Consider the following 22,993-nt stretch of genomic DNA (forward strand, 5'->3'; position numbering starts at 1 on the left):
GAACAAGTGTAGGAAGAGTAGGAGGTGGGGGATCATCAAATGGAACACCAGAAATAACTGGTGAATCATGAAGGGGGAAAGAATCAAGGTCAGGAAAAGGCGAAGCATGGAGGGAGGAATGAGGCAGAACGAAATCAGGAAAGGGGTCAGTAAGTTGAGCTGAACTGGTAATAGTATGAAAAGGGAAAACTTCTTCATGGAACACGGTATCTCTTGAAAGAAAAACTTGGTGAGTCTCAACATCATAGAATTTATAACCTTTCACACCAGCTGGATGACCAAGAAAAACACAAACCTGAGCACGTGGGTGGAACTTGGGGCAATGAGCAGCTAAGGTGGAAACGAAAGCTAAACAGCCAAAAACACGAAAGAGGGAATAATCAGGAGAGTGGTTGTAGAGCAAATGAAAGGGTGTGTTATGTTGCAAGAGGGGAGAAGGAGTTCTATTAATCAAGAAAGCCGCAGTAAGAATACACTCGGTCCAAAAAGAGATAAAAATGCGTGATTGAAACAATAAGGACCGAGCCACATTCAAAAGGTGTTGATGTTTTTTTTCAGCAACCGAGTTTTGTTGAGGCCGTTCAACACATGAAAACTGGTGCAAAACGTCGTGAGTATGAAAAAAATCAACAAAGGATAACTCAGGTGCATTATCAAATCGAAAAATTTTGATTTTGGCATGAAACTGCGTAGAAACCATGTTAAAAAAATGCGGTATCATAGAAATAGCGTCAGATTTAGTTTTCAGTAGATAAATCCAAGTAAATCGAGTACAATCATCAACAAGAGTTAAGAAAAAACAATGACCAGTATAAGAGACAGTTTGATATGGTCCCCAAATATCACAGTGCACAAGATCAAAAGGAAATTTTGATAAATGATTATGGGATTCAAAAGATAGTCTACATTGCTTAGCAAGAGGGCAAATATAACAAGGATCTGCTTTGTGTAATCTAGTTACATCACAGTGCAACTGATCCTTCAAAAAATCAAGTTGCTTGAAAGAAATGTGTCCTAGCCTATTATGCCAAACATGGGCAGAAACATTGCTAACAAAAACATGAGAAGCAGAAGACAAATGTTGAGCACGGAGGACATAGAGATCTTGGACTTTGTCACCCTTGTCAATCGTCCGCTGGGTGGAGAGATCCTGGATAACAAAACAACCAGGAAAGAAACTTACTGTAAGGCCAGAAGCAGTAACTAAAACACTAACAGAGATTAAGTTGAATTTGAATTGAGGAACAAATAGTACATCTTTAAGTATAAGGTGAGAATGTAATTTAATATCACCAGCAAAACGGACCAAAAGATGAGAATTATCTAGCAAAGTAACAGTAGAATGAGGGATATCATGCAAGGAGATAAAAAATGAGCTTGAAAGCAAATATGTCTAGTAGCTCCGGAGTCGACAATCCAGAATGGAGTGGAAGAACTTAGAGGACGTAAGGATACAGAAAAACAAGTACCTGCCAAGCAGCTAGATGTAGAAGAGTTTGAAGCAGTGGTGACCGTTGCTGAGCTACTCAGTTGTGTAGAAAGCATGGATATGAGCTGCTGACATTAAGTGGGGTCCAGATGCTGAATAAAACCCCCGACAGAAGAAGAACCAGTGCGAGCATCAGCAAGGGAAACTTGATGAACAGCAGCAGGAGAATTTTGCTTGGTGTTGAATGTAGATCCAGACGGATAGCCATGGATCTTGAAGCAACGAGAGATGGTATGGCCAACAGTCTTGCAGTGGGTACAGTAATACTTGTCCTTGTTTTGATTCCGAGGAGCACTGGAATTCTGAGTCCGGGAAGTATGGTAAGGCAGATGGCGTGGAGCATTGTAACCTCTGTCGTTGTTGTTCCCAGATTTACTAACCTCTGTCTTTTCAAATTTAACCGCAAACGCCATTATGTCAGTGGGAGCATTCGAACCCGAGGCATGAGTAGTTCGTCGTTGTTGTTCCTCTTGGACAACCAGAGAAAAAACACGATTAAGAGGGGGCATCGGATCCATGAGGAGCAACTGACCACGAACATGGGAGAAAGAGTCGTCAAGGCCCATTAAGAATGACATGATATACTCCATATGGTGGTGATCATTAAGATTTGTAACGCCACCGCAAGAGCATTTCCCACAAGAACAATGAGGACAATAGTTGCACAGTTCTTACCAAATAGTTTTCAATTTGGTAAAATAAGTACTAACTGAATCCTTGTCTTGACGCAAATTCATCAATTCTCGTTTAAGCTGAAAAATACGAGGGCCGTTTTGCTGTTGAAAACGATCCCGAAGATCGAGCCAAATTTCTCGGGCAGAGGCAGCAAAGATAACACTCGCAGAGAGTTCCTTGGAGACGGAATTTAAGATCCAAGAGATGACCATATTGTTGTTCCGGGTCCAGGAGTTGAGTAGAATAGGATCAGCACTTGGAGGTTCAAGGATGGAACTATCGACAAAACCTACTTTGTTCTTCACGGATAAGGCGATCACCATCGCATGGCTCCAACTGGTGTAATTTTCATCGGTAAGCAGCTGAGAGACAAGGACATGCTCGGGGCTGTCCGAGTGGTGAATATAGTACGGATTTGATGATTCGTCAAATACTGAACGATCCGAACTGGTACGTAAACCAGAATCTGAAGATGAATAAGTTTCCATGGAGCACTGACCACCAATGCAGCTCCAAATTTTTTTTTTTTTACCAGTTCTGCCACCAAAGCTCTTCAAAAGAAATCAAATCCGTTTCCGCGACCTCAGAATCCAACAACGAGCTCGAAAAAAAAAAATTCGAGCTGAAATAATCCACAGAAAATACCCAAAGTAGCCATTGCCCTCGAGATTTTTAAACCAACGGACAGTCCTCACCTCTCGGCCAACCAGAGAAGGCCAGAGAAATCCAACCAGCGCTCGGCCAACCAGAGAAGGCCAGAGATCCAACCAGCGCGACCCTCTCGGTGCCAGAAACGATACCTCTTCAAGGAATCAAGGAAAACACCCAAAATCGACGCCCAAAAACCAGAGAACGAATGCAGCAAAGAAAACCCAACCTCTCGGTGACGGAATCCAGAAGAAAAATAAATGGGTAACGGAAGCTAACCTCTTTGCCGGGAATAACCACCGGAATCAAGACGCCGAAAACACCAAAAGAGCCTCCCAATAGCTTGAATCGTAGAGTCCCGTCCGAACAGAGGACAAAAACCCCTTTGTCGGAAATAATGGCGAAACTGCCGGAAAATCGTAGCCGAAAAGAGAAAGGAAGAGTCGTCGTCCAAAAGAGAATCAGAAATTGCGGATCATCCGCTCTGATACCATGTTAGAACCTCGAATGACAAAGAGCCGTTGAGCTCTGTCGTCGAGAAGGCATAGTCGGGAAGACGAAAACGGGAGAGAAAATAAAATTATCGTTCCATTCATTTACAGGATACAGATGGGGTTTTAAAGAATAAGGGGCAAAATAGAAAAATGCAGTCATTACATAAAAATGAATTAATGAAATAATTAAATAAGTAAATACATTCTAATAAGTATAAACACCAAAAGGAGAAAAAGACGACTATCAGACATGGATATTCTTCATGTCAACTTGCTTTGTCTCAACAAAAACAACTCAAGGATATTCTTCATCCCACCAGTATGAGTCTTGTAAACCTATAAAATATCTTCTCTCCTAATATTAAAACCAACACTTCTCCCCCTATACCAAAATATCGATAATTACAGGAGGGAGCCTTATTGGATCCTTACCATACCTACCTGATACTGATCATGATTCATGCCAACATTCACTGGCAAAAAGTCTAAAATTTGTTAGCAAAACTCCAACCAACCAAACAATAGCTAAAACAACTCACTTTTGTGTTTCCGTTGGTAGAACTTGTACAACAAAAGTTAAACATATAGCAGCGAATCTACAAATTCACTACTAGAGAGTTTACACATCAGGCAGTGAATTTTAAAAAAAAAAATTGCTGCCATATGCTTTAACTTCTAGTAGCAAATTTGTAAATTCGCTGTAAGAGAGAATTATCTCTATCAATGAATTTGTAAATTCATTGCCAGAGACTACGAGAGGTATTTTATAAAAAAAAAATTATTATTTCCTACACAATATTGAAGTTCTCTGGAAAAACTTTAAAATTATAAAGAATATATATTGAGGTTTTACTGCTGACTGTTCTTAAAAAAGTTGTGGCTATTACGAGTTACAGCTTGGAGACCATGAGCTATAATAACTTTTTCTAGTAAAGAAGGTCCAACCTCCTTCCTCCTATCTCTTATTTTTGGAGTAGGAAATGCCCAAGAACGACCAGTTTGTAAGCCTAAACATGAATTTCTAACAACAACATGAAATTCATCATATAATTTAAACGGAAGCAAAATTATACCTCCTTCCATACGCTTCAAATTCCTTCTCTCTGTTCTCTGTTTGGCACTTCCGATCTCTGAACACTCTAGGCGATGGCTCAACTAAAGGGGCTTGAGTGACGAGACAGAGGACCGAAAAAACAATGTGAAGCCAACCACCCATCAAGGTTATTCATGGTTTCGTGTTACTAAGGGAGTTACAACTGCCAGAAGTTGAGACCACGATTAATGAGAAAACCGTTTCTCATAACAACGGTTAACATTTTCCCACTTGGTCCAAACTTCTAATATAATTTTAAACCCATCGATAATCTGAATTTAAGTAATAAATACATGAATCATGGCGATAGGTCCTCTAATGACGAGTATTATCTTCCATGTATTACTATGTATGTATTACTTATACTTTATGAATAAACCCTATGTTTACTCTTGGTCCAACACAGATGAATTTTCTCAAAATTAAAGTGCACATAAATATGAGAAAAAATATCACATTAATTAAGAATTTTACTGAAATAACATTATTCATACAATGAAAAAATTTATATAATGGAACCAAGTCCCATATTCACAACATGATCCTTGAATTTAAATGGTGGTATGCCCTTAGTCAAAGGATTTGTTATCATTAAGTCAGTGTTGACGTGCTCAATGACCACTTTCTTTTCTTTAACACGTTCTCTTATGGCCAAATATTTTATGTCGATGTGTTTACTTCGACTTCGACTTTTGTTGTTTTTAGCCATAAAAACAGCAGTTGAATTATCGCAATATATTCTTAATGGCCTAGAGATAGAATCCATAATTCTAAGCCAAAAAATGAAACTCTTAAGCCATACACCATGTGAAGTAGCCTCAAAACAGGAAACTAACTCGGCTTCCATAGTCGACGTGGCGGTCAAAGTCTGTTTGGCACTCCACCATGATATTGTTCCACTGGCCATCAAGAAAATGTATCCTGATGTTGATTTGCAGGAATCGATACAGCCAACAAAGTCAGAATATGAGTAACCAATGACTTCTAGATTGTCCGTCCGTTTATACATCAGCATGTAATCTTTAGTTCCTTAAAGGTACCTCATTACTTTCTTTGTAGGTCTCTAGTGGTCTAACACGGGATTACTCTGATATCGCCCCAACATTCCAACAACAAATACAATATCAGGTCTTATGCAGACTTGAACATACATTAGGCTTCCAACAGCAGAAGCATATGAAATGTCCTTCATTTGTTCCCTTTCAAGGTCGTTCTTCGAGCATTGGTTCAAATTGAACCTATCACCCTTCACAATGGGAGCTATACTAGGTGAACAACTCTTCATCTGAAATCTCTCTAACACTGTATTAATACAGGTGTCCTGAGACAGACCTAAGATACCTCAAAATCTGTCTCTATGAATCTTAAAGCCAATGACATAAGATGTCTCACCCATATCCTTTATATCGAAATTATTAGAGAGAAATTATTTCACCTCATGTAGAAAACCCTTATCATTGGTTGCTAGCAAAATGTCATCCACATATAAAACAAGAAAACAGATTTTACTCCCACTGACCTTCTGGTATATACATTGATTCATAATGTTTTTTACAAACCCAAATGAAGAAATTACATTATGGAATTTCAAATACCATTGGCGGGATGCTTGTTTTAATACATGTATTGACTTTTTTAGCTTGCAAACCAATTGGTCACCATCACTAGAGGGGAATCCTTCAGGTTGTTTCATGTAAACCTCCTCCTCTAGATCTCCATTGAGAAATGTCGTTTTCACATCCATTTGTTGCAACTCTAAGTCAAAATGGGCTACTAATGCTAAAATAATGCGCAAGGAATCTTTCTTAGATACAGGAGAAAAAGTTTCTTTGTAATCAATTCCTTCTTTCTGAGTGAATCCATTAGCAACGAGTCTTGCCTTGTATCGCTCAATGTTGCCTAATGAGTCTTTCTTTGTTTTAAAGATCCATTTACATCCAATGGCTTTAAATCCACTAGGCAACTCAACAAGATCCCATACTCCATTACTTTTTATAGAATTCATCTATTCCTTCATGGCATTGTACCATAATTCTGATTCTTTACAATTCGTGGCTTTTGAAAAATACATGGGATCATTTGCGGTTCCAATGTCAGATTCTTGCAGATACACAATATAATCATTAGGAATTACTGATCTCCTGAGTTTAGTAGATTTCCTGAGAAGTATGTGGTTCAACTAGTTGTTCAAAAGTGTTTGGCAACTCTTGAAGTACCTGATCTACCGGAATGTTGTCAGCATTTTGTGGAACTTCAATGATTGGTTGTTCAACACCAATTTGTACTTGTGGGGTGTTGTGAACAATAATCAATCTATCACTTGAGGTGGAAGGCTGAGATTCTGAATGATCCTTCTCAAAAACTATGTTGCAAGTTGGATTCATCCCATTGATCAAGTCATTTTCAAGAAATTTTGCATTTCTTGATTCCACAATCCTAGTGTTGTGAGATGGACAATAAAATCTATAACCTTTAGACCTTTCAGCATATCCAATGAAATACCCACTAATGGTCCTTGGGTCCAACTTCTTCTCTTGTGGATTATAAATTCACTTAAGACAGGCATCCCCAAACGCGCATATGTCGAAAACTCGGTTTCCATCCTTTCCATAATTCAAATGGCGTTTTTGGAACAACCTTGGTTGGAACTCAGTTTAATATATACACTGTCGTCTTAAGTGCTTCAGGCCACAAGGATCTAGGAAGATTGGAGTTGCTAAGCATACTCCGCACCATGCCTAATAATGTTCGATTTCTTCTTTCTGCTACACCATTTTGGTCCGGAGAACTAGGCATGGTATATTGGGCAACAATCTCATGTTCTTGAAGAAACTTTGCATATGGCCCAGGTGCTTGTCCATTCTCTGTGTATCTACCATAGTATTCTCCACATCTATCTGATCTCACGATCTTAATTTGCTTACCGCATTGTGTCTCTACTTCAACCTTAAAGATCTTAAAGGTGTCTAATGCTTCATTCTAGTTATAAAGTATGTAGAGATAGATACATGTATCGTGAGGAATCATCTATAAAAGAGATGAAGTATTTCTGACTATGTGAGTCCATGTCCGGACTACATATATCAGTATGTATGATCTCTAATATGGTTGAACTCCTATTGGCACATTTCTTTGACTTGTTAGTCTGCTTTCCCTTAATGTAGTCTATACAAGTCTCAAAATCAGTAAAATCCAAAATATTAAGTACCCCTTCATTCACTAATCTTTTAATTCTATCTATGGAGATATGACTTAATCTCCGGTGCCATAATGTGGAGGAATCCTCATTAATAACACCTCTTTTATTACCAGTGTGAACATGCATTGAACCGTAAGTGGCATTGTTTTGTAAATTAATGTTATAAAGACCATCAGTCAATGTACCATTCCCAACACAATCAGACTTATAATATAAACTGAAAGATGAGTTTGAAAAGTTAAAAGAATATCCATAAGGTACAAGCCTTGAAAGTGAAATAAGTTTCTGGAGAAACTGCGAACATAAAAGGTCTTTTCTAATTTTAAAACAAAGCCTCTACTTAAAGTTAAATAGCAAGTTCCTATAACTCCCACATGTGAGCTCATCTAATCTCCTAAAAAAACATGATGCTCACTTCCCACTAGTTTACTTAGGTTTTGCAAACCCTGCGAGGAATTCGAGATGTGGATTGTTGATCCAGAATCAATCCACCAAGTGTAATTATTGACATTAACCATATTAGATTCATAACAAACAAATGAGGTTGGTGTACCTTTGTCAGCAAGACATTTCTGAAACTTGGCGCATTCCTTCTTCATGTGTCCCTTCTTTTTACAGAAGAAACACTTGGAATCTTTCTTGATACCAGCTTGGGAATTATTGACATGCTAATGTTAAAACTGAGGCCTAAAATATCATACTTTACCAATGTAAATCATGCTTAAAAATCAAATCAATTGACATAAAAAACATTGCCTATGGGCTAAATGTTTTTTAATTCAAGCAAATTCAATATTCTTTATGAGTAAACTTAATGATAAAACTATCAAATTATTTATGAAATCATAATTCTTGTGGGTAAATTATGAATAATTTGATATTTTATCCTAATTAATATACTCAAATATAATAAAAATTCATGTGGGATAAAATTTATTATATTAAGTATAATTAATTACAATTAATATCTACTTTGTCTTTATGATAAAACTATCAAATTATTTATGAATTCATAATCCCTGCGGGTAAATTATGAATAACTTGATATTTTATCCTAACTAATAAACTCAAATATAATAAAAATTCTTGTGGGATAATATTTATTATATCAAGTAAAATTAGTTACAATTAATGTCTAATATTCTTTATGTGATCCTAATCATAATATATAATTTTTATTAAGTTAAAGATGTTGTGGCTACTCTCTAATTAATAAAAATTATATGGATCACTAGACATTAAATCTGATAAATGTATGAGAATAACATGAATTGCATAATTTTAACTTACACTAACATATTATCATTATGCACAAAATATTCTCATAAGATATGCATAATTAAAAAACTATAATATTATGCATAAATTTAATTTTATGCATTTAAATATATGCCAAAAATACATAAAATTTGTAACAGGAAATAAATCTAAAATTTCCAATATATATAACAGTCGACGGCCAGTGGCCTAATGGTCACTAGCACAATTGTTTTTGCCAACGCGCAGGTTCAAATCCCACTGGTGCAAAAGCAATTATAAGTACCGAGTCGGATCGGTCCAGGAACGGCGAGTCTAATTAACTCGTCCAAGTCGACTCGACGGTTTTTTTTTTCTTCACCGAGTCACGCCGACCTGAGTTGCGGTTGCCAAGTTGGAATGGCGAGTCGCAGAAGACTCATCTCGAGCCAACTCGATGGTATTTACAAAAATACCTTATGAATTTAATTAACCTATTTCTGTGCAGCTGCACGTAGAAAGAAGGTTCGCGGGCATTCTTTCAAGTCGTTGACGCCGGCAAACCTGTCGGAATGGTCGTCGACATCGGCGCTGTGGCTCCGGAGCTCTAAGGCATCGCGAGAGAGCCACCGACAGTCCCGCACCGAGAGCAGACAGAGACTGTCAGCACTAGTTGTTTTTATACAATGTCGATGCCGGCAAACCGTGCGGAATGGTCGCCGGTGTCGGCGTTGCGTCTTTCTCCGATGCAAGAGCCCCGACTGCCACAAGTAGTGAGCACATAATTTGTTTTTTTTTTTTAAATAGAGACCGAAAATAGAGCTTTTAAACTTAAGCTCAAATGGAACCGAAACGCGGATCAGAGGTCTGCTCTAATACCAACTGTAAGCCTAAACATGAATTTCTAACAACAACATGAAATTCATCATATAATGTAAATGGAAGCAAAATCATACCTCCTTCCATAAGCTTCAAATTCCTTCTCTCTGTTCTCTGTTCGGCACTTCCGATCTCTGAACACTCTCAGCAATGGCTCAAATAAAGGGGCTTGAGTGACGAGACAGGGGATCCAAAAAACAATGTGAAGCCAACCTCCCATCAAGGTTGTTCATGGCTTCGTGTTACCAAGGGAGTTGCAACTGCTAGAAGCTGAGACCACGATTAATAAGAAAACCGTTTCTCATAAAAACGGTTGACACAGTCTTGTTATGGCAAACGCCTCACACCTTAAAAGATAGAAAACATCAACCAGAATCATATTTCTATTCTATGCGGACATAGCTAGCAATATCCCATTGAACTGGTTAAATTTTCATGGAGAAACAATTGCTCGCCATCTCTAGTCTCTCCACTTTCGTGACTTGGTTAACAGAATTTCTGCGAGTTTAGCTAGCCTCTGACACCAAATAACTGTGGTTGCCACAAAGCGGGTGCAAAAGCGCCAACTTTTTCTTGATATAAGAAGAAGACTAAGCAAAGAAGTTTCTAACTACAAGAATACATTTCCCCAATATGTGAGCCATATTCGTTCACATAATACGAACATAGGGGAAGGTGAACCGAAAGCACTCTCTTTTTTGGCACGTAAGCTATTCCTGAAGGTTTGCAAGGTTGAAGAAGGCCCCTTTCTTGGCCATGAGCTGAGCGTAAGTTCCTTGCTCCGTCACCTTCCCTTCCGCCACGTAAGTAACGCAGTCGAGCTTTTTTATAGTGTTGAGACGGTGAGCCACCACGATGGTGGTCCTCCCCAACATAATCCGATCAAGCGCCTCCTGCACCACTTGCTCCGACTGCAAATCTAGAGCGCTTGTTGCTTCATCCAGTAACAGGATGGTGGGATTCCTTATGATGGCCCTTGCAATGGCAATTCTCTGTTTCTGTCCTCCTGATAATTGCACTCCTCTATCCCCACATTCCGTCTCGTACCCCTCATCTAGAGACCTGCACACCAGAGTTACATTCGAAGAAGAAAAAGTATGCATGTTAGGAAGCCCAATTGAACGGTGGTGTATTAAATGCCATGTTAGGTGTCTAACAAAGTATAGGAAGAATTGAAGGTTGTTGGTATCATATCATGTGATGATCATACTTACGAGACGAAATCATGAGCGTTCGCAGCTTTGGCAGCCTCCATGACCTCTTGTTCCGACGCATCAGGTTTTCCAAACACGATATTGTCATGAATGCTGCCGGAGAAGATTACAGGCTCTTGGCCAACGAGCGCCGTGTGCCCTCGGTACCACCCGAGATCCAATTCCCTTATATCCACCCCATCCACCCTCACCACTCCTCTGTCCACATCGTAGAACCTCTGAACGAGTCCGATTACGGTTGATTTCCCGCATCCGCTCCTTCCCACGAGACCGATGCTCGTGCCTGTCTTCACGTTTAAAGAAAATCCTTGGAGTATGAGAGTTTGAGGCCTATTGGGGTATGCGAAATCCACCTTCTTTAGTTCTATCCCTCCGCTTATCTTCACCAGCTGTGTCCCTCCATATCCGTCTCCAGTCTTGATCAATTTACATTTTGTTTGTTAGGTTTGAACATTGAATTAAACAAACAAAAGTCTACTGTCCTGACCAAATTGATTGATTAATGAGATTGCACGAGTCAGGTCTTACCCTTTGAATATTGTTCTGCATCTTGGACTGACGATCCAATGCCTCGAACACCGATGCCACTGTGGCGGCTCCCTTGGCCAAATCCGTCGTCATGCTCCCGGCGTCCGCAATCACTTTTCCGGTGCTCACCAGCACGAAAAACGTCTTAAACATTGCCCCTGCAGATATCTCTCCGTTGTCTACCAGCTTTCCCCCGTACCAGAAATCCAGTGCCCAGCAGAGAAATGTTACACACTGGGCAGAACCTATCCCAACCCCGGCCAACCATGCCCTTTTGGCCGCAGCCTTCTTTGGTCCTTCTTGCGCCGCTTCAAACAATTCCAGTATCTTACCCGCACACCCAAACGAGCTCACGATCCGATGGTTAGAGACTGCTTCCACTGCGATTTGGGTGCTTTGACTTTGTGCTTTAACCATATCTTCAGAAAGACTCGATAGCAAGACCTTTCTAGAGTACATGCATAGGATCGTCAGCGGTTGCACAGCAATCATCACAAGTGCGAGCTTCCAGGCCAGACTTAGACCCATCACTATAGCAACTATCACGGCAGAAGCAGTCTGAACTATTAAAGAGACTCTGTCGGCCACAAGGGATTTCACTAAGGATGCATCTTTGCTTAATCGTGAGCACAGAGCACCACTTGAGTTTGCTTCCTCATCGAACCATGCAACTTCAAAAGTCAGTATGTTTTCCAACACGCGGATTCGAATTCTTCGAGTGAGTTTCTCGCCCATGTAGGCAAAAGTGTACTGTTGACAGAGGTTGACTATAATGGAGATTACGGAAAGGGACGCAAAGATCAATGAGAAGACTCGAATGCGGGACCGAATTTCGTCGTGGCTGGGAGCAAAAAAGGCGGCGACGACGCCACCCATGGTAATGGCATACACGGGTTGCACAGCTCCGAAGATCATCGCGGAGATGCAACCCATCAAACCCTGTTTCCATTCGGCAGCGTTTAATCTGAGAAGACGAAGGAAAGAAGGGGGCGGGTGTTGAGAGATTTGAGAAGGCGTTTCTTCAGGGAAGCTGGGAGTAGGAACAGAGAAGAGGGCCGGACTGGAAAGGGGGAAGGCGGCAGTGAAGGAGGCAGGGCTTGAGCGGGGAACACTGGACATGAGTCGGCTACTAGTGCTTCGAGGAACGGAAGAGATCCGAGATTTGGGATTGGGGTCCGCATCATCGAAGTCGAATTTCTCCTGTAGTTGCGCCATTCGTGCATAATGGCCGTTCTCGAGGGCAACCAGATCACTATGGGACCCAATCTCTACGATCCGGCCCGCATGGACGACGGCAATCTGGTTCGCGTTTCTTACTGTGGACAACTTGTGGGCGACCACCTAAACCAGTTAAAATATATATATTATGTTTAAAAAAGTAAAAACTGTAAATGCTACTAGCTTTTACAAAGCTCACCACCGAGGGAAAAAAAAACAAAAAATGGAAGACAATGAGATTACCAGCGTAGTTCTCCCCATGGAAGCTTGATCAAGAGCAGTTTGGACAAGTTTCTCCGACTCAGAGTCGAGAGCACTGGTGGCTTCGTCAAGCAGGAGAATTGCCGGGTTCTTTATCAACGCTCTGGCAATGGATATTCGCTGCTTCTGACCTCCTGACAGAAACGCTCCACGCTCCCCAATCTGTCCAACCCATATATACGAAAGATGTAGGGTCAAAAATTCCGTGACAACTGTTAAGCGATCCTTCCTGGTCAATCAGAGGTAAGCCTAACAATGATCGAATAACTATGAGATGTAAGAACTGTTTCCCACATCTCTGGATACCGGATTGGTGCGTATTTTAGAGAGCCCCCTAGGCTTTTCATACGGGCCCAGTAAACAGTACACCGTAATAAATTTTGTTGAAGTTGTGTAGGGGCTAGTGGAACCTCTAAGAGCATGGCAGCGGTGCTATCACGGGACCAAACAACGTTTAAAGGTGATGGATGTGAAAAGTTACTTGGAACAATATCTCACCTTTGTCTCGTAACCCTCAGGGAGCTGCCGGATGAAGTTATGAGCATTCGCAGCCATGGCTGCGGCTATCACCTCTTCCACGGTAGCGTCGTGTTTTCCAAACATTATATTCTCCTTGATCGAAGTCCCGAAGAGTGCATGGTCTTGACTCACCAGACCCATCTTCCCTCTGATCCATTTTAACTGGAGCTTCTTCACGTCCACCCCATCGATCTTCACTACGCCTTGGTCCGCGTCGTAAAACCGCTGCACGAGAGAGATAGCAGTGGACTTGCCGCTCCCACTGGAACCCACGAGTGCCACCGTCTGTCCGGCGGGTACCACCAGATTGAAGTCTCTTAACACAACTGTGTCCGGCCGGGAAGGGTATGTGAACTCGATATTTTCAAATTCCAGCTCGCCTCGGACCTGCCCCAGTATTATACCTGTCGTGTCTTCCGCGTCTATCCGGGGAGTCCGGGAGATCTTTTCCAGAATCCCGGCCGCTGCGACGGATGCTTCGGTGAAGTACTTGATTTCCGGAAGGGCCATGCCTAGGGATCTACATGAGGCACCGGAAAAACAATATTAAATTATAGTGGCAAAGAATATGGACACTCATAAGAGTCGAAAACTCTCGGACAAGGAATTAAGGCGGGTGAGGCTAACAAAAAGTCCTCATGCAGATTCCTCTTTGGAAAAATAAAAACCAAATTCGTAGGCGGCAAAAAAACAATTATGAGCATGAGCTCAAAGTATCAATTATTCTACGTTCGTCATCCCCAAAGAAAAGCAAGCATCCCGGTAACAAGGTCACGTCCACTTTACTTTTTGAAAGATGCTTGCAAAATTATTGACAATGATAGTCGGATCAAGCGACCACTTATGCATGAAAGCTGCTGTGAGATCTTCAGAAGAAAACAATATTTTAAAGAAAAAAGGAGAAGCCACTTACAATCCGCCAAATATAAAGCAAAGTCCTGCAGCTTGAATCCTTCCTCCGCTCTCTCCTTTATACATCACCAGTCGACTACCGTACCAAGCAAGGAACGCCCATATAGCGAAAGAAAGGCCCATTGTGCCCACCGCGATTCCTTTCGCGAGGCCTTGAGCAATCCCCAGCTTTGTAGTTGTATTCAGTATGTCGGAGTATTTCTGGACAATCATCTTCTCGGCCGTGAATGAATAGATAGTTCTGATTGAGCTGAGAGCCTGCTCCAAGATGGTGTTTGCTTTGATGTATTCTTTATGAGACTTTTGAGACAGAGAGACCAAATATTTGCCGTAAACTAATCCGGGAATCATTAGTAACAGGAGAAGGGGTAAGGCCACCAAGAACAGCCTCCATGAGAGGTAAGAGGAGAATAAAAGTCCTGAGATGAACACGGATGAGTGCATCAAAAAGGTGGGCACCTGTAGCAGCAAAAAATGTTTTAGTATTCCGTCTTTTGAGCCATAATCCATCGGAAATCAAAATGGAGCAGCACTAATAATCAGAGAAAGATTATGTTCGTCGGCCAATAAATTATATAAAACAAGTATATATACCTTGTCGCTCAGAACCTCTTGTATGAGGGAGGTATCTTTGGATATCCCGTCGAGTACCTCAGAGACGGTTGATTCTTGGGAATCAAAGAAGCCAACTTCCTGCCTAAGAACAGCTTCCAAATACTTGTACCGAATCTTCAGCACTTGCCTTTCACTAGTTTTACTCCAGCAAAACCCTTCTGCAATTGTTTCATTTTTTTATAAAAAAACAAAGCTAATTAGATTGGAAATGCTTTTAAAAACTTTTCATTTTCTACTGCAGATTACAGAAAGCGGCCCAAATTGATTATGGCGTTACTTTTTCATGTGGAAAAGTGGACAGTGGGATATCCGACAACCCGAAGACCTCCATTAAAGGTTTTAGGACAATTAGTTAGTAATGTCGAAAGCGAGAATATGAGCTGTTACTCTCTCTCTAAAAATGCATACTAATTAAGATGCATCAATGAAAGGCTCACTATGACTACTTTAAGCTAAATAAGGATAAGTTTGTCAAGGCAAACAAGGTCGGGTGTATCTGATACATGTAGAAAAAAACGGATACAGTCAGAGCCCACAAGTGAATTCTCGGAGGGTTTGGGGTACTACCTGCATTCATTTTTTTTTCCTAGTAATTCTGTCTGCATAGTTCATTAAAAATGGAAAGTAAGGAGTAGAAGAGGAGGTCTCGTGCTTACCAAGGAATGCAATCACCAACACTGCCAATCCTAGGTATACAAATTGTAGCGTGCACTGTGACATCAAAGAGAAGAGAACACGTAATTGATATGGAAATCTAAAAATGGATTGTAAGAACCATGAGTTGACTCCGCTTGCTTTCTCTCTTTAAACTTCATCAAAACAGATGACATAGCTTGAAGAGAGAGGGGGGAAACGAGAAAGTGAACGCGCGCATGAAAGAGCTTGAAGCTGGTACCTTCTCGACCTCACCCATGAAACTTCCATGGCCCAGCTTCGACTTGCCGAACCCCAAGCGATTGATTATTCGACTGGAGGTAACGAACATCACGTTGATGGACATCCCATCTCCGATTGCTCCCACGGTTCCCAAAACCATCAACACAATATCAATCCAATCGGAATAGATGAATATAGCAGCCGCGGACGCTTTCCTTTTCATGGCTTTCTGCTCCTTTTCTTGCTCAGAGTCCCGTTTCCAAAACTTCATTTTTTTCTGCATCAGTGTTTCAGGTCTTTAACGAATGAATGAAACGACCAAACTGGAATCTGTCAGCAAGAAATTTCAACAAGCCAAATAAAAGGTGAAACGACCTCTAATGGGCAGCATTAGAACCAACGCTATGTGAGTACTTATTACCAGATAGAACTGTTCGATGTAAAGTGGGGGAGGGAGAGAGAGGCAAGAGAGTGCAAAGATTTAATTCCACTGGATCGACCGCCTGCCTCATAAATCCCTATATTCAATAAATAGTCTGCAGGGTACATAAGAGCCACTCACTTTTAAAAAATTTACAGACCAAAAACCATCCATTAATGAATAAATGTGTGTCCACCAGGTTTATACTTTAATAGTTTATCTCACCTGTAAATAACATGTTGCTATACGTTCATTAAAGAGAGACATCCCTTTCAACTTTCCAAAGCAGTGTCGTTGGTTTTCAGCTTTTTCGTCTTGTATACAAAGAAGAAGATACAGTTAAGAAGGAAAGGACAAAAAAAAAACAGGGCTCTCCTCCGAGCATTGGTCCCGGTTTCCAAGTGTCGAAATCTAATGGGTTTTTTCCTATTCTGCTCTTGACCCCAGATCAAAAGTATTGCAAACTATATTTTGGTGGAAATATTCCAGGAAAAAAGGTGGTCGGGTATTATGGTAAGCGTCTTTGATCGGCCAATTTAGCTGCACCGCTCCTTTGTTTCAACCTGGGCCCCCTAATTAGGACACGGACAGAACACTTATGGCTCTCACCTCCTCCGAAAAGACCCTCCGGAACTAGCTGGAATATGCACAAGACCAAATCATTTATGACACCTTTGGGGCTGGTCCCGGGGAAATGGTACTCCTTTCGCGCATAAATTGCCTCATTCGTGTAATCGGAACGACAGATTTAGCGACGTTTGCCCACTGTTTGTTCTATTCAGACTCTGGCGTAAAGGAGTAAAAACCTTTTAATTACTGATGTGATCTTTGTATGTTGCATGTATGACCCCCTTAATTATTGCAGAACGTGATATCCGTCTTTGAAATAGGGACCCCCTTAATTATTGCAGAACGTGATATCCGTCTTTGAAATAGGGTTCCGTGGGTTGAAATTCGCCGAAACAAGTTGCTGCTTATTGGGACCCATTTAGCATTAGCGTTCGGAAGGTCACCTACATTAGATTCTTCGAAACAAAGCAACCTGTTCCTGATTACAGGGAGGTTAAAAGTTATAATTAGGAATCACTAAAGTCGATCTTTTATGGTTATCTTCGTTATCTTTCGTTTGACGACGATAAGGAGGTGTTGATGGAGCCATTACCAGCTGAAATTTGGAATCTTACGAACAAAAGGGGAACGAGAGCACGGAAGAACCTACCAGAAGGCCAACGGTGGTGGGTATAACACAACGCGTGTTCCTCCTCCGTAGTAGCTCTCCGATGATGCCAACAGTAAAAAAAATAAAAACCTTCAAAGGACCCAGAATTTATTGGACTAGCTGACTGCAGACTGGCGACTGCCCCTCTGTGGGTCTAGACAAGGTTCTGCACTTTGTCCTTTTTTGCTGTACTCAGTCACACAGTCGTGACGTGACGCCTTCTCAACTCTAAACCTTAACAATAAGATCAAACATGAAATTTCGAAGCGTTAAAGATTTTAATAAAATAAAATTCTGGAACTGGTGGGACGGAGTCGGAGATAATATAAGCTGCACTCTCAAACTCTTTTTGAGTAGAGGACAAATATCTTAAGCCTGAGTTGTTTATAACTAGGGAACGGGTCTTCCACGTGAATAACGACGACAACCATAGTTAAATCTATCCAAAAGTTGAGCAGCTGGAGTGTTGACCGTCTTTTAATCTCTGGTTCACGTCGTGACGCCCTACATAACAAAAGTGGGGTTTGCCTTTTGACCAAGTGTCGTCTTCCGGCCACCGTCCTTCGCCATCGCACTGTGTAATCAGCCAACCGAATGAGGTAACTTAGGCAGTGGTCAGTCTCTGTTTATTTCGATATTTTTAAAATATCTTTCATTTCTATTATCGGTTGCAGGGGAGTTGCAGCTTCTAGAAGCGGGGAGTGGGAAAACACTCTTTATCAAAAGCAACTTGTATGAACATGGCGATCGTCGTTCCTTTTTATCTTCGACGAGGGAAGACACCCCCTGTGCTAAATGTCTATCACCCGGGACCTACCACTAGCGACTGAACTCGTTTGACATCAGCCATTATCGTCACGGACCTATTCATTGGAAAGTGTGGAACATAAAGCTTTTGTTCACCGTCAAGTTAGACCATGTCGGGGACACTTGGTGGCCTTTAGGGGCTGTATTTGAACCTCAGAGTTAGCTTCACGACAAACTACTGCCTTGATTTCATACTTTTTATCCGATCCATGAGAAACATATTCTCTAATCCTTACTACTTGAATATGATCGTTACAATTACAAGACAAAACATCAATAAAGCTAGGGGCCTGATGGAAAAGTGGCCATAAACTAATGGGTCAAAATCAGAGACTCCATTATTCCCATCTACAGACACTGTAAAATTCGTTCGGAACAGCATACGTTGGGGACTGCTTTAGGAGTGAGTTAATCAGAATAGAAGGATCAATTCTAGCATCCCAATCCCATCCGATTACTAAACCAAAGCGGGGGCGATTTGATGTACAGTACTTTTTTTTTTTTTTTTGTGTACAGAAAGATATAAATGCCATGGATTAGGTTAAAGTTGAACCCTAAATTCCTACTTGCAGACCCAAAGAGGACGAAAAGTAGAAATGGGATCGTCGTGCCCAACTCTTTACCTTTGTTATTGCTCTAGTCGGTTTGGTCCAAGTTCCCATGTTGGATCAATTCTTTTTCTTTTTGGATAAAGAATCCAAACTCAATTATTATTCCTAAGAAAAGAGTTTAAAATTCATGCACTGCTGCTACAACAATTTCGAGTAGAGGGCCTGAATTGCTTCAAAATTTCACAGCAAATTTAGGTTTCTCTTTACTAAGTTAACAGCTTTCGAAGCAAACAAATTCAACAAAATGGATACCGCTACCTTCCAAATCTCAATGGGAAACCATCAATCGGTAAGCAAAGACGCCATTTGTTGCTTGAGAATGCCATGCCGATCACCTGCTCCTCTAAAGTTGTGCAGTAAACCACTCTGCAACACAGCCTTCTGAGTGAATAAATGATACAGTAAATAAACATCTCAACCACTGATTAAGTTACGCACCCACCAGTAGAAGATTAGTTCAACACATAGCAGAGGGAGGACGAGGAAGTGGGCAAACAACAAAAACTACATATCGCTTTGGACTTCGGTAGTTTCTGGTACTGTTTCAAAAAAAGACTCCGGGACCCTTACAGATTTCTCAAGTTGAAATGGACATTTTTGTGGAGATTTTCTATTTTCTAGGCTTGGTCTGGCACCACAGAACTAGATGGATCTTGTCTCTGATTAAAGAAGTTAAAAACTTGCTTCAAGTTGCCTCTAGATGGTTGTGCATTTACAGCAAATTTACAGATAAATACCAGCTTTCTTCGCATCTCCAACTTGGTGATATGTGTATCCGTGAAAGACTTGCCATCATCAAAAGACCCTGACAAGCATTTGATGCCCAAGATATCAGAAATATTTACGTACTTTCTTCACAGATATGATTATTACGAATTTTAGTTGTAAAGATTCAACATACGCATTCATGGACTTAAAAAAAAAAAAAAAAGTTCAAGAAAGGAGAGAAAAAACGGCTGGAAAGTGAAAATAGAATACAGAATAGGGTTTGTTACTCCCTCCCACTGAGAAATAGCAAAATTACTCTCATTCCATTAGCCCAAGGGAAGTCACTCTCATCGTACTGCTTTCTAAGTTCTTTTACCCTTTCAACCTACTCTTCTTTTTTTCCCCTTACAAGGATAAATATCCTCTTTGCATAATTTTCAAAAAAAAAATTAATTGTGGAGCTCACTGGTGGTGGACACTCCCCTCAGTCCTCTCCAGCAGAGCTGAAAGAAAAGACCAGGACAGATGCAATCCATCTTTGTCAAAAAAATAGAAAGATAATTAGTAGTTATTCTTTCTTAGACAACAGAAAAGAGAGGCAGATAAATACCTTCTCCATCAAACAGCGATGTAATGATTGCTAGAGCAACACAAACACTGATATCTTTCCCTGCAATCAGAGGTCACAAAATCTGTGTTTGCATGTTAAAAAATAACAGCTAACATGGTACTACAAAATCAAGTTCTGATGAGAGGCATGTTGCTTTTACCAGAATCACAGCAAATCAGAAGTTTCTTCTTGTGTCTCAAATTCGATTGAGCAAAACTAAGTGCAGCAGGAAGATTCCTTAGCAAGGAAAACCGGTCCTGTTTCGAGCTCTGCCATGAAACCAGTTGAAATTACCAGAAGGTTACTTCATAAAAGAGACAATTAGCTCACAAAAACAAATAAGCAAAGCCATGTCCAGTCTGTGTTTGCTATGAACGTACCACCATAGGTAAGTGCAAATATGTGTCAGAGCATGGAAAACAGATGGAAGATAATTCAGGCTCACAATTCAATGTGCAAGCAACTTCCTCAGTCAAATTTGTAACTGCACCAGGAAAGAGAAGAATACACCATGTTCAAGAAAGGTAAACAATCCCAAAACCTGATTGTCATAAAAATGGGCCCATGTTCATGTTATATGGATCTAACGTTGAAAATTCTCATTCCTGGTCAATTTGCACATCTCAAGCAATCTATAACTAGAAAACAGACCTAAAATTAGAGGAGCCTTTCATATGCATGCTCATGAATGAGAAATACAGAAGCCAAACAAACGAATCCTATTAATGAGTTCACCTTTGTTTCCTGAGAAATTTTAGAATTCAAAATGGAGCAATATCACTTGGTTACCACCATAAGCCATAACATACAGGCAAAGGAAATCAAAGGAAGATCTGCCTTTCCACTCAAATAAAGAGGAAACCAGTGTCCCCAAGTACTACATGGTATATGAACTTACTCAACCCATTCAAACAAAGACACATGAAAATTATCGTAGTTAGATGACATGCTTGGGATAAATAGGAGCACCAGGATATTGAACAAAGGATGGAAAATTATTGTTTTTGAGAAGAATAAACAACTATCAAATAGCTTACCAAGTTGTGTTGAGCCCACTGCCAAATTCGTTGATCCTATCCAAAACATTGACCTCTGATGACCAAGAGAGCCCATATCAATGTGATTATTTGGATACTCAGAACCCCCAAGTGGAGGACATGCATTACATTCTTCATTATAATTATTATGATTCTCTACCGATAAATTTTTTGGCTTAACTATGACTTGAGGAGCATCTTCTCCCCTTTGACAACGATACACCCTGTCCTTCTCAACAATATCAGCTACTTGTTGGTTACATAAATCAGGATCAGAATCTATCAGATCAATCACATTCTTCCAGAAAAGCTGAGGTGTTAAGCCTCGTGCCCAGCTTTCCTCATCATCTCCTGCTCCAGATATATAATGCCAACTGAATTCCGATGTGAATCTATGCTGAACTATACCATTTGAGGAAGATGCTGAAACAAGAATTACAGGTGTGAAGTCCCATGAATCAAAATCAGGTACTTCATTCAACCAGACAACAGTTTTTTGTGAAACCCAAAGTGGACGAAGGGGTTTCTTCAAGGATTGTGCAAGAGAGCTAATATCAACACCACTGGCTTCCAATTGTTTAGTCCAATCTTCAAGTCGATCTTCAATGGCAGCTTTCTCCATTGCAGATACCCAAAGAGGGAGATATAAAGAACAATCCCATTCAGGAGAAGTATGCTTTGTACCAGGACAGACATTAGACTCCTGGAAGTAATTCAGTAAAAGAAAAGAGAATAAGTACAGATACAGAAGAAAGAAATGTGGACAATAGAACTTGATGAACCTTGTATTGCTGAAGGGTTACAAGATTCCAAAATTTTGCAGATAAAACATATTTAATTAGTCAACAGTTTTTGGCTTTAACCACCAAAGCACTAAATGCAACAATTGGACGGTGTTTCCATCTGAATGAATAAAGAGCATGAAAGTACTGAAATTTTTTAACATTTTGCATAGCAAGATTATTCTATGAGATGGGACAAAGCATATGTGATATAATGATGCCGGATTCGATGAGAAAAAAGATTACCTGTTGCTTCGTTCCACTAACTGTGGAACATTTCTCTAGATAATTCATAATCGCCCGATTCAGCACGCAAGACCATATAGGTATTGTTTTTGACATACTGTCTGGAAACCGCTTACCTTTTCGAGTGGAATCGACGATGATACAACCCCCTTTCTGCGCTATACACAATAAACGAGACAACAACAATACACTGACGCTTAATAATAGACAGAAGATAACGCATTCACCAAGTAAAGATTATTTCGAGTCTTTAACATATTTCAATAACAACATATAAAAAAAATATATATATAGAATACCACAGAGGTGGGCAACATGGAAATTAAGGCGGGATATGCTAAATGACCAATTTTTGCAGTGGCCATCGGTAGACTTGAAGTAGCAGGTCCCATCGAAGCGAGAAGAGTACCAAAGACCGCAACGCAGGTTGGCGACGAGGGGAAGCTCTCGCCACAGCTCAGCAATCTCTGACACGAAGATGGAATCCTCGTAAATCGACCTGAGAGCGTTGTAGAGAGAGTTTTGCTTTTTCTTTATGCTTCTTGAAGCCCTGTAAATACTCAGCCTCTCCTCCGCCATGGCTGAAAAGACGGGCTCCAAACCTCCGAGAAAGTTTGAACCCTTGCAGTTGCAGTGGCTTGCTGACTTTTGTCTTTTGTCTTTTGGCTTTGGGCTCTAAGCTCATGGCGTATGGTC

General features: G+C 40.6%; 2 protein-coding genes across 12 annotated transcripts; both read right to left on the reverse strand.

Moving 5' to 3' along the window:
• Window positions 1-10,250: 10,250 nt before the first annotated feature.
• On the reverse strand, window positions 10,251-16,350 carry LOC137942200 (putative ABC transporter B family member 8). Of its 3 annotated transcripts, none has more exons than XM_068787898.1 (10): window positions 16,278-16,350; window positions 15,876-16,186; window positions 15,637-15,691; window positions 14,960-15,138; window positions 14,367-14,824; window positions 13,433-13,973; window positions 12,917-13,096; window positions 11,456-12,796; window positions 10,928-11,343; window positions 10,251-10,775 (listed from the first exon to the last, which is right to left on the reverse strand). In XM_068787898.1, exons 2-10 carry the CDS (start codon window positions 16,137-16,139, stop codon window positions 10,424-10,426), a joined length of 3,786 nt encoding a protein of 1,261 aa, XP_068643999.1. In that variant the 5' UTR covers window positions 16,140-16,186; window positions 16,278-16,350; the 3' UTR covers window positions 10,251-10,423. The 3 variants fall into 3 exon arrangements, with proteins under 3 accessions (XP_068643999.1, XP_068644000.1, XP_068643998.1); XM_068787899.1 differs by having other exon boundaries at window positions 15,876-16,133; window positions 16,232-16,343; XM_068787897.1 differs by having other exon boundaries at window positions 15,876-16,343.
• A 2,440-nt stretch (window positions 16,351-18,790) lies between these two features.
• LOC137940960 (uncharacterized protein C3F10.06c) lies at window positions 18,791-22,908 on the reverse strand. 9 transcript variants are annotated; one of them, XM_068786093.1, is made up of 8 exons: window positions 22,597-22,908; window positions 22,298-22,455; window positions 21,270-21,972; window positions 20,613-20,716; window positions 20,393-20,501; window positions 20,233-20,292; window positions 19,652-19,719; window positions 18,791-19,280 (listed from the first exon to the last, which is right to left on the reverse strand). In XM_068786093.1, exons 1-8 carry the CDS (start codon window positions 22,874-22,876, stop codon window positions 19,197-19,199), a joined length of 1,566 nt encoding a protein of 521 aa, XP_068642194.1. In that variant the 5' UTR covers window positions 22,877-22,908; the 3' UTR covers window positions 18,791-19,196. The 9 variants fall into 9 exon arrangements, 6 of the variants coding, with proteins under 6 accessions (XP_068642194.1, XP_068642192.1, XP_068642196.1 ...); XR_011110339.1 differs by having other exon boundaries at window positions 19,198-19,280; window positions 19,357-19,719; XR_011110340.1 differs by having other exon boundaries at window positions 19,261-19,280; window positions 19,353-19,719.
• Between the last annotated feature and the right edge of the window lie 85 nt (window positions 22,909-22,993).

This window comes from Aristolochia californica, unplaced genomic scaffold (assembly GCF_029961685.1).
Source record: "Aristolochia californica isolate CCGP_79_NKW_82.1479 unplaced genomic scaffold, dmAriCali1.0.hap1 SCAF_9, whole genome shotgun sequence".
NCBI classification, from domain to species: Eukaryota; Viridiplantae; Streptophyta; class Magnoliopsida; order Piperales; family Aristolochiaceae; genus Aristolochia; species Aristolochia californica.